Below are 15,936 nucleotides of genomic sequence, written 5' to 3'. Positions count from 1 at the left end.
GTTTATATGTCAGTTCAGTCAAAACAGCTGATCTATATGTCAAAAAATGAATTGAATCACTGCGGTGATTTTATTTGAAATTGAATACAATTAATATATAGTAAGAAAAGTAAGTGGTCACTTTTAATGATGGCTATAACTTATATGTCAACAAATTCAGTTTTTATGAAAAAAAACATTATAAATAAACCAAGCACGAGCAAACTAATTTTAAGTAGATCCCTGTTTTAATCCAGCTTATCAAGAATGATCAACGAAATCTACATCTGATTTCTAAAATCATGGATTTTTTTATTAAGGCTTTAGAGAACAAAGGCAAGTTATGATTATATTCCTTGGATCAATCCTTGATTAAGGAAATCAAGTAATAAACATCTGAACATTAACCTAACCCATTCATGTTTTGTCTTATCTTTTTGTATCCTAAGAAACTCAATAAAAATGTATAATAGTGTTTTGTGGTGTAAATGGGTAGGTTCTGACGACATAAGGGACTTAAAGCAAGGCAAGTTTCTAGGTTTTCATTGGCCAGTTGCCAAAAAATTGCCTTCCAACTAAGGCAACTTTATTGGAAAGTTGACTGGAAAGTTACAAATAAATAAAATAAGTGGCGCAACAGTTCATGAAGAACCAGGGCCTAGTGACTTACAACTCTCAACCATTCCTGTGTGCGGGTAATGTTGTCAGAAAATGGAATCGACCTACAGTTTAGATGCCGAATCCAAACGGCTAATTTGAGGAAACACTTTTCATGACAAGAATGACTCTTGAAGGGTTTGTCAATTCCTCGCAAGAGGCTGTACCCGTGAAAAAAGTTAGGTGGCACAGGCAGGGATTGAACCCAAGACCCTTTGCATGACAGTCCAACGCACTTTTTTTTTCGTTTTCCAAAATCAGCTAGACCAAAATTCATTAAACTAGCCTAATTATCCATTACTTACAACTAACTTACCATCATGCTACGGGTACAACTGGAAAGTTAGTCAAAAAAATTTCCTTAACTATCAAGTCAAGTCTTCTTATGTCAAAATGACAGATTATCATGTTTTTTATTCAACTGAAAGCTTACCTTTATAACACAATGATTTATTTATCTTCTGCACGATTCTATTAAATGTTTTGAGTAAAAGGTTTCCACGTCAAACTGGAAAAGAAATATGTTATAGTTTTTTAGAATACAAAATTCAAATTGTGATGGACTTGCAGCTTTCTTGAGTAATGTAATATTTCTGATAGTTTTTGTTCAATGAGCTTAAGGCAAGGTTAGTGAAGTTAAGTTCTAATTTTTTAATGTTTGATACATGAAAAACAAACTAGCTGTCTTGGTCAAAATGTACGTTCAAAGAATACAGTTGACTATAAATGAAGTCCCTTATTTTGTCTGTTTGCACAGTTGTCAAATTTTCATTCAAAATTGTTTTTGTTTGATTCATTTTGATATTTTTTTCACATTTTTGAAAAATTAGAAAAAAACTGACGGAAAATACAAAAATCCGATAAAACCGATAAAACACAGAATGACATTCCATCTGTTTTACTTAGCAAGTTCTACAGTTGTTACAGAAATGGTGGTTCCGCATTTTCACTTAAGTCGTCCACAGAAACCACACTTGTGCGCACATCGGTATACTGACAGTGACACAGAAAAGTCAGAAAATTTTGATTTTACTCGCTCTGTGGCTGACGCCGAAAATCGGTTTCTGCTCAAGCCCACACACAGCACACATTTCTGCAAACTGAAGCAAGTGTGGTGTTTATAGGTGTTAATACCTTAATAAGCAATGTGTTTATAGCTTAAGGAAAGTTACCACATCCATATAATTTGTATCGAGTTGTCAACTTCATTAATTGCCTTCTTCACTTTTCCTGTTCTTTCCTGTTTACGTCTTCCTTTTTAATTTAACACTCTAACAGTTAAGGACGTCTTTTCATAAAGTTATCCTATAAAACAAAATAAATCGCTCGTTTCTTTTAACAATAGGCCACTCTACCAATCTTGAAAGCTTCACAAAAGACTATATATTTAAAATAAACATGCAAATTTAATTTTCTCTATATAAATGAATAATAAGTTTTTGATTTTATATTCAAGGCCAAATTAAAAAATACACAAATTTAGCGGCTGGTTAAAGCTATTAGTAAAATTTGAAACAGGAGGAATCTGAAATGTTTTACTGATGATTGTTATAAACAATCAGTAAATTTAGGTCATTAAATTAATTTTCACTTTCGATCATAACATCGATCTTTGTGCTTTAGAAATTTTTTTTACTGTTTTCATCAGTCAAATTTTTTAATGATGTGATCAGAACATTAAAAAATTGGAACACCAACAGTAAAACGAAATGGAATTTTGTTTGGCTTTTGGCAGTCAGCTGTTCATTAAAATGAAATTGCATCATTAAAAAAAATTAAAATGGATTTATAAATTAAATAAAAGTTTAAATGCATTGTTTCTTTTTGAAAACAATACTTGATTATAGGATTCATCTTATTGCATCAATATTTTGCTATAAATAAATCTGTAACATGTTCAAAAACTAAAAATTGATTTTACTGATAGCTCTAACCGGCCCCTTAAAGACAAAAAATTATGAACTTTAAACAAGAACGAATTTTCTCACGTAATTTTCTATTTGTTTAATAGATATGAGCAAATAAATAATATTTTGCGCAATTTTAAGGCGAACAAATATTTATTTATATTTTTAATTTTTTTTCAAATTTCACTTTTCACATAAAACACGGAAAATTGGTTTATTTTGACATTTCTTGCTTTTTTTTGTTTCACTGATGATGACGTTGATTTTCTTTTAGGGATTTTATTTAAAATGTTCAATTTTGAGTGTGTCTTCTAGTCTTCAAATGCAAAAGAAGGTTTACATATACCCAGGCCTGCACATTCTCTACCCCTAAATAGTGTGTGTGCCTACCAGGGCGTTTCAATAGAACTCAGTTTTAAGCCGTGTAAGGTGACTACAAACAAATCTTCCATCGAGTTCTATTAAAAATAAAAAATTGCTCTACGATATATAACATCACTGTTGCTGGAATCTTTTTCAAACACATATTCCATTATCATCTGTCAAATTTCAAGTTTTGCTCTGGACAAAATTTTTTATCAAAAACTGGAAGACTACTGTCATTCCAATTTACACACAACCTCAAAAACTTGTTTTTCCATCAAAAATAAGAGAGTATGTGGCCAAAACATATTCGTACACATTTTCCACGATTTGCCCTCTCCTTCCACCTCACTTAATTTCCTCTTCTAATTCGCATAACCATTCATGGAAAAATAATCAAAACTCCAGAGAAAATATAGTAAACATAAGTATTTTGGTCTTTTGGAGTGCGGAATCAGCGATTTGTAAAAGTCTTGACGTCTCTTTGCATTGAATTCAAGAATAATTTTCATTTCAACAGAAAATGTAAGTGGTGATTTATTGGGAAATACCAATTATTAAAAATTATTGTTCAGACATACATAATCCAAATAAAAGTTAACTAATTTTATTTTTTACTTGTATTTTTATTTTCTCCCTCAAAGATATTACGACTACGCGATTCATCTGGTGGCTTATCGCATCGAAATAAACTCCCCTAAAATTTATTTTATAGAATTTTGTTTTTGTTCTTTTGTGTTTTTATAAAATTAGCCAATAAACTCGCAAGAAAAATGGATACCGATCCAATGGGTCCTAAAAACCAACCACATCACGTTGGCTTCCAAGGTGGTGACCAGGGACAGGCACAACCACCTCAGACTACAGGTCAAAATGAAAATACTGCTCCTTTGCAAGGGTATCCTCAAGCAATACCGGTTTTCGGATTTGTCCAGCCATCTCATCCAACTAACAACTACGGTGGCCCTCAAGGAGTGTATCCAACACCATCATCGGGTGGATTTGATCCCCAGCCAAATTCGACTCCTGCAAACTACAATAAACTATTCGATCCTGAATCACAACAAAATATGAAGAACTTCTCGTTCAGCGACCAAACCATTCGTAGAGCATTCATTCGTAAAGTCTATAGTATACTTATGGTGAGTCAGGCGGCCGTAGCAGCAGACCACATTAATATTGATAATTGATTATTTTGTATTTTATTTTTCTCATTGTAGTGTCAATTGCTGGTAACATTTGGAGTGGTTGCATTGTTTGTGTACGACGACACTACACAAGAATTTGCTAGGAAGAACCTTTGGTTTTTCTATGTTGTTATTATCACAGTCTTCGTTAGTACATTGATGATGGGATGCTTTGAGAATTTCCTACGTAAGACACCACACAATTTTATGTTCCTAGGATTTTTCACTGGAGCTGTATCGATACTTGTGGGTTATGTCTGCACCGTATATGATCCTGAAACGGTAAGTTGTTGTATGACTAAATCAAGCAAGTCTCAGTGTTTTCTGTAGAATGTTATAAGTCATACATACGTCTATCTTTTATAAAAGTCGGTTCAAAGGTTTTATGTCCTCGTTGCTTGCTCACCAAGACTTGTTTTTAGTTCTTCAAAACCGTTAGTCTCAAAATTTAGATTAAAAAATCGTCTTTCATAGCTAAATTCACTCATATGGTGGAGATTAAAGTCATTTGGAACTAAAAGTTCAATTCAAATAAAACAAAATCCCCAAATTGCCCTAAAGAACTACAGTGAATCAAAGTATAACTCGTACATAAATAAAATAAGAACTTTAAATAAATAAAATAAAATATTAAACGACAGTGAGGTTAGAGAGACAAGAGTTAGAGTAATTGGATTATTAGTAAATCGCAGTTATTTCACATTGCGATTCAACGTTAACGTTAAAGGTTACAAGGATGAAGGCGAAGTTAAAAATAAGACCAAAACAAACGAGAAAATTATGTTTGATGATGCGGTTAAGAGGTGGATTATTCGGCAAAAGAAGAATTTTGATAAAGAAGCCAAAATTTATCTTGGCAAAAAAAAATGTTTAGGCACAATTTGGATAATCATGAGGAATCATGTAAGAGTTTCCAGGAAGAAACCGTTGTTAGTAAAACAGATAAAAGTAAAAGTGTTTGATTTGCAAAAGAGAATGTCGCAAAGATACTGGGAGTGGAAAACATGACGTTTTACTATGACGAAAGTATGGAACCGTTGAGTTAATAAGAGTAAGCTTACTGCAGTTTACAACGAGGTGTTGGAAACAGTTATGATTCCTCAAGAAATTAGGGGATCAATCATTGTTCCGATCCACAAAAAAGGAAGCCGGTCTGAGATGTCGAACTGTCGAGGAATATCCTTTTTAAATTCGTGTTATAAAATATTTACTTGTTCTGCAAACACGGCTCAATAAATGGGTTGAAGGCTTTAGATCCGGTTACTCAACAATCGATCATATCTTTGTTCTGAAAAGCATTGCGGATTCATTTATAAGAAGAAGGAAGAAGTTATACGCATTTTTCGTGGATTTTAAGTCAGCATTTGACACAGTGAATAGGTAAGCTCTTTTTTATAAGCTCTTTGGTATGGGAATGTCGTTAAAATTTGGAAGAGTCTGGCAAAGCCTGTATATGGATACTAATTCAGCAGTTTGGAATGGTACAGAAAGGTCGGATTGGTTTAGAACTGAATCAGGCGTTAGCCAAGGTTGTACGATGATTCCAATACTATTCGCTCTATATATCGAAGACTTAGTCGATTTCTTACCTGCTGGCATTGAACACGCGGGGGAAATTTCGTCGAGAATTAATTAAGCACTCTTGTTTGCGGATGATATTGTGGTCTCGCGTCATTCACAGACTCGTTACAGCTTATGATAAATCGGATTTTCGAGTACTGTAAAATATGGAACCTAATAGTAAACAAGGAAAAGTCCAAGGTCATGATTTTCAAGAACGGAAGAGGTAGAAATTGCCTTAATGAAAATTGGAACAACAATGATGACAATATAGAGATTGTCAAAGAGTTCAAATACCTTGGAGTGATTTTGACAAAAAATTTAAATATGGAAACGCATCTTAGAAAAAGCTTACAAGTGCAAAAGCCGCCATCAGCGCATCTTCGAGTAGGTGTTTCTCAAACAAAAATATGGCACACAGCAGTAAGTACACTGTTTTTAAAGCAGAAGCAGAATCAATCTTATTCTATGCAGCTCAAGTGTGGGGAGCTTCTACGCTTCTACATTAAAAGGATCTTCCGGCTGCCACCAAATACGCAGAACTATATAGTTATGTTGGAAACGGGAATGCAGCCACTCTTTGTACGAACACTTCGAATACAGATTTATTATGTGCTCAAAATCATGAATATGGATAATTACCGGTTACCGAAGATAGTGGTGGCACTTCAAGCTATTCGAGAGAGGTCGGATGAAACTTGCTAGGGAGAGTGACATGGACCTTAACATACATAGATAACTTTGATTTCAATCAATGGAAAGAATCATTGTACCACCTAATTCCAAAAGTGGATGATATGTTATGGGAAAAATGCTTTAATGAAGCAACTGGGTCTCTGCACAGAACAATTTACAGTCAACTCAATCACATTTTGGAGGCGAAGACCTATTTTCCACATAGAGAGGATTTACCAATATAATGCTCCTTATGTAATCTACAAGTGAGAGAAGATGTATTTTATTTCATGGATAAATGTCCAATTCTTGGAACAGGTTTTTTGGACGAAAATAAAATTGTATCATTGTTAAACGAAGTCCACGTTAAAAAACTGTATATGTACTGCAAACTTGCTCTAACTTAAGGGGGATAATTGTTAATGAGAGTTTCTGAAGATAATATTCAATGCCAGTAGTAAACTGTTCAAAAAAAAACTTTTTAAATATTTCACAAAAAATAAATTTCCAATTTATGTGTTGTCAACTAGGCAGACGGCAGAGTGCCATGCTCTTTTTGATTTTTGTAAACAATGTAAATTATTTAAGACGAGCAATAAAAATATATCTAAACTTAATAATCATAGTTGCAAAACACCAACAAGCCTCGGATACAGACGGATTTATTGTTGACAACCTACGCAAACGAATTAAGGACAACGAACTTCGAATATGCACTTGGAATCTTAGGTCCCTTAACAGACTACGTGCGGCCGAAGAATTAGATGACGAAAACCAACAGCGCTTATTTGGATGCGGCTTCGTCATTGGAGCCAGACTTAGGCAAGAAGTCTTGAGCTATCGGTGCATTAAAGACGAAAGTGGAAACATCATAGTGGAACCGCAGTCAATGCTGAGGATATGGAAGGACCACTTCTGCAGACTGTATAACGGCGACGACGAACCGATCCATTCAACATAGACGACGAAAGCCAACAATCCCGTCCTCCCGACTTAAGCGAAGTAAAGATTGCCATATCTAAACTGAAGTCTTCTAAAGCCGCTGGAGAGGATAGCTTGAATGCCGAGCTCTTTAAAGCTGCTGGAGATAATTTGGTTAGGAGCTTGCACCAACTTATCTGTAAGATATGGTCGGAAGAAAGCATGCCCGATGAATGGGTCCTCAGTATTTTTTGCCCGATCCTGAAAAAAATAGACCCTCTAGACTGCACCAACTATAGAGGAATCAGTCTACTTAAGCCTATAAAATCTTCTTTGCCATAATATGTGAACGTCTAAAGCCCATCGTCAACAACCTGATAGGTCCTTATCAATGTGGTTTTAGACCAGAAAGTCCACAGTTGATCAAATATTCACATTACGGCAGATCCTGGAAAAAGCCCAAGCCATGTCTAGTTTTGGCATCCCTGCCAAACTCATCCGTTTGTGCAGGATGACCATGAAGAATTCACGCTGTTCCATAAAGGTTGGAAACAACTTAACCGAACCTTTCGATGTCAAAAAAGGTTTTAGACAAGTTGATGCGCTGTCATGCGATGTTTTTAATATCGTACTTGAAAGAATAGTGCAGAGCTCACGCGTCAACACTAGAGGCACTATCTTTCAGAAGTCTGTCCAATTACTAGCATATGCTGATGACATTGACATAATCGGAAGAACTCATCGTGATGTCAATGGGGCTTTTGTGAGTAGTGAGGCAGAGGCGGCAATAATGGGTTTAACGGTTAATGAGGGCAAAACAAAGTACATGCTGTCGTCAAAAAGAACATACAACACCGACCTCTTGGTCAAAACGTCACCATCGACAGGTATAACTTTGAGGTAGTCAAGGACTTCGTCGACCTAGGCTCCGCTGTAAACGCAGAAAACAACACCAGCGATGAGATAAAACGAAGAATAACTCTTGCCGCTGTTTCTTTGGACTAAGAAAGCAATTGAGTGGTAAAGTCCTCTCTCGAGGGACCAAAATGTTGCTATATACGACCCTTATCATCCCCGTCCTGCTATACGGTGCAGAAGCATGGACTATGACAAAAGCGGATGAAAGCACTTTGGGTCGTTTCGAGAAAAAAGTTTTTCGTGTGATCTACGCATGGAAGAGGAGTGGAGGAGTAGATGGAACGACGAGCTGTACGGGCTGTACAGCGACGAGACTTAGCCAGAAGGGTAAAAGTCCAACGACTAAGAGGCTGGGTCACGTAGAGCGCATGGAAACCAAGAAAATTTAAAAACAAAAGAACAGTTTAATGGGAGCTACCCTTCTCAAGGAATACAAAAATATATAGATTTTGTATTGAAAGAAGCCAGGTGAAGAAAAACATGTTGCAGACATTTTCATAAAATTCTATAAGACCGTTTTTGAGAAAGACATTGGGCAAAATGGTTTAGGCAACATAAGGGACTTCATTTGCAATCAACTTCATTCTTTGAACGTAAATTTTGACCAAAGCAATTAGTTAGTTTTTCAAGTTTCATTAATTTCATATTCAGAACTTTACTTCTCAAACCTTTACTTTAAGTTCATAGTACAAAAAGTACCAAACATATTATTGTCTATAAAACACATCTTAGGCAAGCTACAAATCCACCATTTTTAAGAAATATTAGTTATTTCTTTTCCAAATTGAAAGGGAATCCTTTTACAGAAAGAATTAAATGAAGTTGCGCAAAAAATAAATAAATCTTACAGGAATAAAGTCCAGGTTTCAGTTGAATGAAAAAACATGATCAACTGTCATTTTGACAGAAGTAGTCTTGACTTGGTAGTTAGCGAGATTTTTGTCTTGACTATAACTTTCCAGTCAACTTTCTATTAAAGTTGACTTAATTGGAAAGTTACCTGGCCAAGCAGATACTAGACCCTTACCTTACTTTCAAGTCCCTTATATTGTCTGAACCTGCCCATTGTATGCAGACTACAGTTATTTTTGGTCTTAAAACAAATTTAAAAAAAAAACTCCCACCGCGAGTTTGTTTAAAACCTTAATTTCCAAGTTTGAACTCAAACGACCCAAAGGTTTAGGTAGAAGCTGCAAGGACGGACAGATCGAAGAACGGAATCGCCGAACCTGCATACTTTTTCGAATTCTCATTAATACATGTATCATTGAAATGAGTTCTTAATCGTTTCTGAGACGACAAGAATGATAATGATTTTTTAATTTGAAAATGAAAGCATTAATTAAACAAAAACTAATATCAAATATTGTTTTTCTTTTTTTTTCTGCAGGTAATAATGGCCGTTGGTGTGACTGCGCTGCTATGTCTAGCATTAACCTTGTTTGCCTTACAAACGAAATATGATTTTACCGCCTGTGGTGGTATACTCATTACAGCATTGATGCTCCTAATGGTTGTTGGACTTGTATCCATTTTCTTGCCCGATAAACGATTGAAAATTATCTATTCGGCTTGTGGTGCATTATTATTTTCGTGCTATTTAATCTACGACACCCAATTGATGATGGGTGGTGAACATAAATTTGCAATCAGTCCAGAGGATTATATATTTGCCTCCATTAATATTTATTTGGATATTATTAATTTATTTTTGTACATCTTGAGAATTCTTGGATCCAAGAAATGATAAGTGATATTCAAAAAATATTTATTAAATTATATTGTATGCGTGTAATTTTTATCGGTGTAGCATTTTAAATAATTGTATGTTATTTTTATATTTTTGTTTGTCCCTACGTTGATGTGTAGCGTATATTTTTTGTGACACTGTGATGTACATATATAATAATACTTTTTTGTAAAAGAAAAAAAAAGTTACAAAATTTCCGTATTGATATTATTTGTGAAATTAAATAAAACAAAAATCATTCTATTTTCGAATCTCAAAAATTAGTTTTTTTTTAAACACAATTTATATAATTATACACATTCCTATTTCTAGTTCAAAGAGTAAAACATAATTGAAACACTTTGTTTAATTTACAGTATTCATTATTTTTAATTGTCTATAAAATGAAGATAATTTTTCTCTTAGCTGCATCAATAAACATTTGCACGTTTACAAATTACACATTAATCGAATAACAGCTTTTTTCCAACGAATTTCTCAGTACATTCAAAATGATTGTTTTATTAAATTAACTTACTATGGTATATAATATACATACATACAATTAATTCAAGAAAATATACATATTTTTTAATGTATAATTGCAAATTGTTTCTTTTTGTATGTAAAAGAATGTTTTCTTGCACGCGAATACTTTGTTGAATAAATCACGCAAAGACGAAAATAAATGGGTCTAGACCAGAAAATCTTACCCTAGGATGGTCCAGAAGGAAAGAGATATAATATTAAGCACTTCGATCTGGATATCGCTATTTGCGCGAGGAATCCCTGAGAAAATTGTTGCTGTTATTAAAGAATCGTACAACAACGCAAGGTGTTTTGTGTTGCACAATAGACAGCTTTTCGACTCGTTCGATGTGCGTCAAGGAGTGAGACAAGGAGATGTCGTGTCACCAATTCTGTTTTTGCTGGCGATTGACGATGTGATGACTGCCACGGTGGGTACAAATGAAAAACACGGTATCACTGCGTTTAAATGGTGAGGTGGCTGGCTTAAGGATTAACACAAATAACACAAGTTATTCTAAGGCAGACCATAGAAGAGGTAGAGGTCAACCCTAAATGTTCTCAAATCAACATACCATCAATCCGCAAGAAGGAGTATGAACGCCTATCGGACTACAAGAATAGACAACATCATGGCAGAGGCTGGACTTCCTACTTTGGAACAGCGTCAATCAGAAAGCCTGTTAAAAATACTGTCAAAGCTTCAATTCTCCAAGGACTCCGTCATTGATAAAGATATCGACTCAACCTCCAACTTGAAAAAAATTATGCGTCTTCCATCTACAATTGATAAAGCTTTGTCAACTGCAAAACAAATGGGGGTACCATTTAAGCGTGTCAAAGGAAACACCACCTCAACCTTCCCACCGTGGAACATTAATACAAACTCGTTTGAACTAACTCTATCAGTATACAATAAAGACAACACAAACAACAGAATCTATCATTCCACTTTCGCCGAAATCATGGTAAATTTAAAACAAGAAGGCCGGATTCTGGTCGAAATCAACTTTAAATACCTCGTTTGCAGCAACTCAAGAAGATGGGACTCTGTTAAGAGCTGGAATTTTATGGGAATTCCCATCAATCTTCACTTCTGAAGCACTAGCCATTTTCGAAGCTGCTAAAATTGTCCTGCAATCCACTTCTAAAGCAGTAATTTGCTCCGACAGTCTATCGGTGCTCAAATCAATCCTTAATCCGAACAACAACAAAATAATAAACAATATAAGAGATTTGCTCATAAAACACAAAACAAAACTAAAATTAGTATTGGTACCCAGTCATATCGGTAAACCAGGCAACGAATATGCCGACAAAGCTGCAAAATTCTGCAACGAAGCACCTGTTTTTACTTTCGAAACATTTTCAAAGAACGACATTCAAAGATATATCGATCAATTACTTAAAAAGAACAAAATTCTCAACTGGAAAAAATCATTATGCAAAGATAAACACTTACCGATCCGCTCCAATCCACCCATCAACACTCTCCAAAACAACAATATCAAACTTCATTCGCCTTCGCTTAGGACACAGTATCTCAACTCACCAACACCTATTAAGGAAAGAAAGTCCACCTCTCTGCCCATCATGCAACAACAACTTGAACATGCCACATATACTTGGCTTATCATCATGTGGAATTTCCAAAAAAATTAATGCCATCCTAAAAACTGACCAAAATATTTATTCATTCTTAATACAATTAATGTCGAAAATATATTGAAAATTGAAAAATACCTTCATATCAATAATTTAATAATATAATTTATATTAGAGTGGAAAGCTTTCGTAGCTAGAGCTCTTTTCTATTAGCAAAGGATCGGTAATTTTATGTTAATAAATAATAATAATAATAATTGTCTGGGAAGTTGTATATACCTCTTGATGGCGGAACGGACCTGGATGTTAACAGTAGAATAAACAAAACCCGTAGCGCATTTGGAATCCTTTCTCCTGTGTGGAACTCTAGCAAAATATCGCTAGACACCAAGTTGAAACTCTTCGAATCCAACGTCAAATCAGTGCTGTTATATGCTTCTGGAAATGCTATGCCAACATCTATAGCAGACTACAAGCCTTCGTTAACCGTTGTCTGCGCTCTTTTGTGAAGATCCGGTGGCCACAAACCATTTATAACGTTGAGCTGTGGAATAGGACCGGACAGAGAAAATTAAAAGTAGACATCATGCAACGGAAATGGCGTTGGAAAGGCCATACACTGAGGAAACCGGACGACAATATACGAAACAATCCGTCCAATGGAATCCTCGGGGTAATATACGCGTTGGAAGAGCAAAGACTACTTGGAGGTCATCAGTTTTGAAGCTGAGGTCAGTTGCGGTGAATCGGGATAGGTGAAAGGATCCTGTTGTTGCCCTTTGCTCCAGGGGGAGTTAAAGCGCTGCTGTACTTGCAGCCGGACAACATATAAGCACTTAAAATTTAAGTCATCGTCATATTTCACTTTAGATTGGGTCAGGTTATCTCTTAAAAAGAGCTCAAAGGAATTGCCAAGGCAGTTTTTAACCGTCGTTCCACGTTGCAGATTCCGCCAACACAATGTATCGAAAAATAGTTGCAACATTGTCAAGATTCAATTTGAGAAGCCGCCTCTGACGTGCTGGCTTTCAAGCAACCACCAACAAGGAACCCCTGGTTTGAAGAGGAATGTCGGCAGGCAAATTCGGCCAAACAACAACAAACAACAGCGGCGCTGCATAAAAGGACGAGAGCTACTCATGAGCTCTATGAGCAGAAGAGGCGAGAGGAACACCGACTTCTCAGAAGGAAAAAGAGAGGGCATGAGAAGCGTGCGGTCGAAGATGTTGAGAGGTTCAAAAGCAGGAATGAAGTTCGAAAGTTTTATGAACAGGTGAAAGAAAAATTCACAGGTACGTAAACCTATAACCGAAGGCTGCAAAGGCGAAAGTGGAAACATTATAGTGGAACCGCAGTCAATGCTGAGGATATGGAAAGACCACTTCTGCAGACTGTATAACGGCGACGACGAACTGAATTCCGCTGTCAGGCAGGATGATTCAACATAGACGACGAAAGCCAACAATACCGTCCTTCCGACTTAGACGAAGTAAAGATTGCCATATCAAAGCTGAAGTCTAATAAAGTCGCTGGAGCGGATGGCTTGAATGCATATCTCTTATCAACTTATCTGTAAGATATAGCATGCCCTGTGAATGGAACCTCAGCGTTGTTTGCCCGATCCTGAAAAAAAGGAGACCCTCAAAACTGCACCAACTATATAGGAATCAGTCTTCTTAACATCGCCTATAAAATCTTCTCTGCCATAATATGTGAACATCTAAAGCCCATCATCAACAACCTAATAGGTCCTTATCAGTGTAGTTTTAGACCAGGTAAGTCCACAGTCGATCAAATATTCACATTACGGCAGATCCTGGAAAAAAACCCAAGAACACCAAATGGACACCCAACATCTGTTCATCGATTTCAAGGCCGCATATTGCAACATCTACAGGGACGAAAGTTGATGCGTTGTCATGCGATTTTTTTAATATCGTACTTGAAAGAATAGTGCAGAGCTCACATGTCAACACTAGAGGCACTATCTTTCAAAAGTCTGCCCAATTATTAGCGTATGCTGATGACAATGACACAATCGGAAGGACTCAGCGTGATGTCAATGGGGCTTTTGTGAGTATTGAGGCAGAGGCGGCAAAAATGGGTTTAACGGTTAATGAGGGCAAAACAAAGTACATGCTGTCGTCAAGAAAGGACATACAACACCGACGTTTTGGTCACAATGTCACCATCGACAGACGTAACTTTAAGGTAGTCAAGGACTTCGTCTACCTAGGCTCCGCTGTAAACGCAGAAAACAACATCAGCGCTGAGATCAAACGAAGAATAACTCTTGCTAACCGCTGGTTCTTTGGGCTAAAAAAGCAATTTAGTCCCACTCTCGAGGGCCCAAAGTCGCTATATAAGACCCTTATCATCCCCGTCCTGCTATACGGTGCAGAAGCATGGACAATGACAAAAGCGGATGAAAGCACCTTGGGTCATTTCGAGAGAAAAGTTCTTCGTGCGATCTACGGTCCCGTATGAATCGAAGGGGAGTGGAGGAAAAGATAACGACGAGCTGTACGGGCTGTACAGCGACTTAGAATTATCCAAAAGGGTAAAAGTCCAACGACTAAGATGGCTGGGTGACGTAGAGCGCACAGAATGCTCGAATCCACTCCCACAAGAAAGCACAGTAGAGGAATACTGCGATCAGGTGGTGTGCACAAGTGGAAAGTGACGTCACACAACTTTGAGGGACCTATGTAGTTAGATGGAGAAGTTTGTAAAGTATAAGTTACATTTCCGAACCATTGATTGCACGAATCAATTATACGCTACAAAGTACCTATTGTTAAGGTTAGACCAAAATTACTCGGAACTAATGGAAAATGAAGCCGTTGAACAGGAAACCTAGAGCCTACAACTCTAAGCCATTTCTGAGTCATTTCAAGGATTTAGGGGACCTAGAGTTTCCATGCCGAACCTGAATTTCTACTTTGAGAAAGCACTTTTCATGACGAGAAATACTCTTGAAAGATTTGTCAAAGCTCTGCAAGCAGCAGAAGGTACCCGTGAAAAAAAAAATTAAAGGTGGCACATGCAGGGATCGAATCCAAGACCTCTGGCATGACAATCTTACTCACCATCACGTCACAAGTACGCCATCGAAGTATTTTCAAATTAATCATAAGTCACATAATCTGTTTTACAATGAAATCTAAAATTAAATTTTTTTTCTCATCCGTGTGCTTAAATTAAAAACACAATCCAGTTTCGTGCCTTCAATAAACAAGGGACATTGACTTAAATATAGAATTATATTGAAGCCATCATAATTTGCCAACTGCAACTAAACTAAACAAAATAACAAAGAACTAGTTGATGCATCAATCAAACAATATGCTACTCGTATGGTCAAATGCTTTTATAGATAAGCCCCCTGGATGGTAATTAAATTGACAATTTAATTCAATGGCAAGCGAAAATATTCACATCCCAAGTACCTGCCCCAAGAGCGAGAGAGAGTGTCTTTTCTAAGTTGTATATCCTCCTCCTCCACCAACCACCATCACCCCCTTCGGTACCCTATCGATCCTACGACGACAACGACGACGACGGACGTCGAGTATGAGTTAGCGTGCTTAATTAAACACTCATAATGAAATTATGTCCCATTTGGAACAAGCTGCGATTTCATTGAGGTCCAGCCATCAGCTTTGATTTCCTCCGTTCCGTAAATCTCAATGTGAAGTTCACTGCAGCCCAGAAAGGCAGGCAGCCAGGCAGGCAAATGCGCAATCTGGAATGTCGTCGCCTGACCTGCTACTAGATAGGTAAACAATCTGAAGTGGCCGTTTTTATATTTGCGCTTTTTTTCTAATTGGATAGGTTAGCGCAGGTTCTACCACCTATTGTGAAAGTTGTAGCAGCGTTACAGTTGATCTCATTCGAAAGCCACCAC

General features: G+C 36.5%; 1 protein-coding gene across 1 annotated transcript; it reads left to right on the top strand.

The window, feature by feature from the left end:
- The first annotated feature begins 3,271 nt into the window (after nucleotides 1–3,271).
- LOC129951520 (protein lifeguard 1-like) lies at nucleotides 3,272–10,498 on the top strand. Its single transcript, XM_056063716.1, has 4 exons — nucleotides 3,272–3,431; nucleotides 3,551–4,048; nucleotides 4,127–4,375; nucleotides 9,558–10,498. The coding sequence occupies exons 2-4, from the start codon at nucleotides 3,680–3,682 to the stop codon at nucleotides 9,912–9,914; spliced, it is 975 nt and encodes a 324-aa protein (XP_055919691.1). The 5' UTR covers nucleotides 3,272–3,431; nucleotides 3,551–3,679; the 3' UTR covers nucleotides 9,915–10,498.
- The last annotated feature ends 5,438 nt before the right edge of the window (nucleotides 10,499–15,936 follow it).

The sequence above is a fragment of the Eupeodes corollae genome, chromosome 3 (assembly GCF_945859685.1).
Source record: "Eupeodes corollae chromosome 3, idEupCoro1.1, whole genome shotgun sequence".
In the NCBI taxonomy this organism is placed as follows: domain Eukaryota; kingdom Metazoa; phylum Arthropoda; class Insecta; order Diptera; family Syrphidae; genus Eupeodes; species Eupeodes corollae.
The sequence above is the reverse complement of the archived record's forward strand: the minus strand, read 5'-3'. Positions and strand labels throughout refer to the sequence as shown.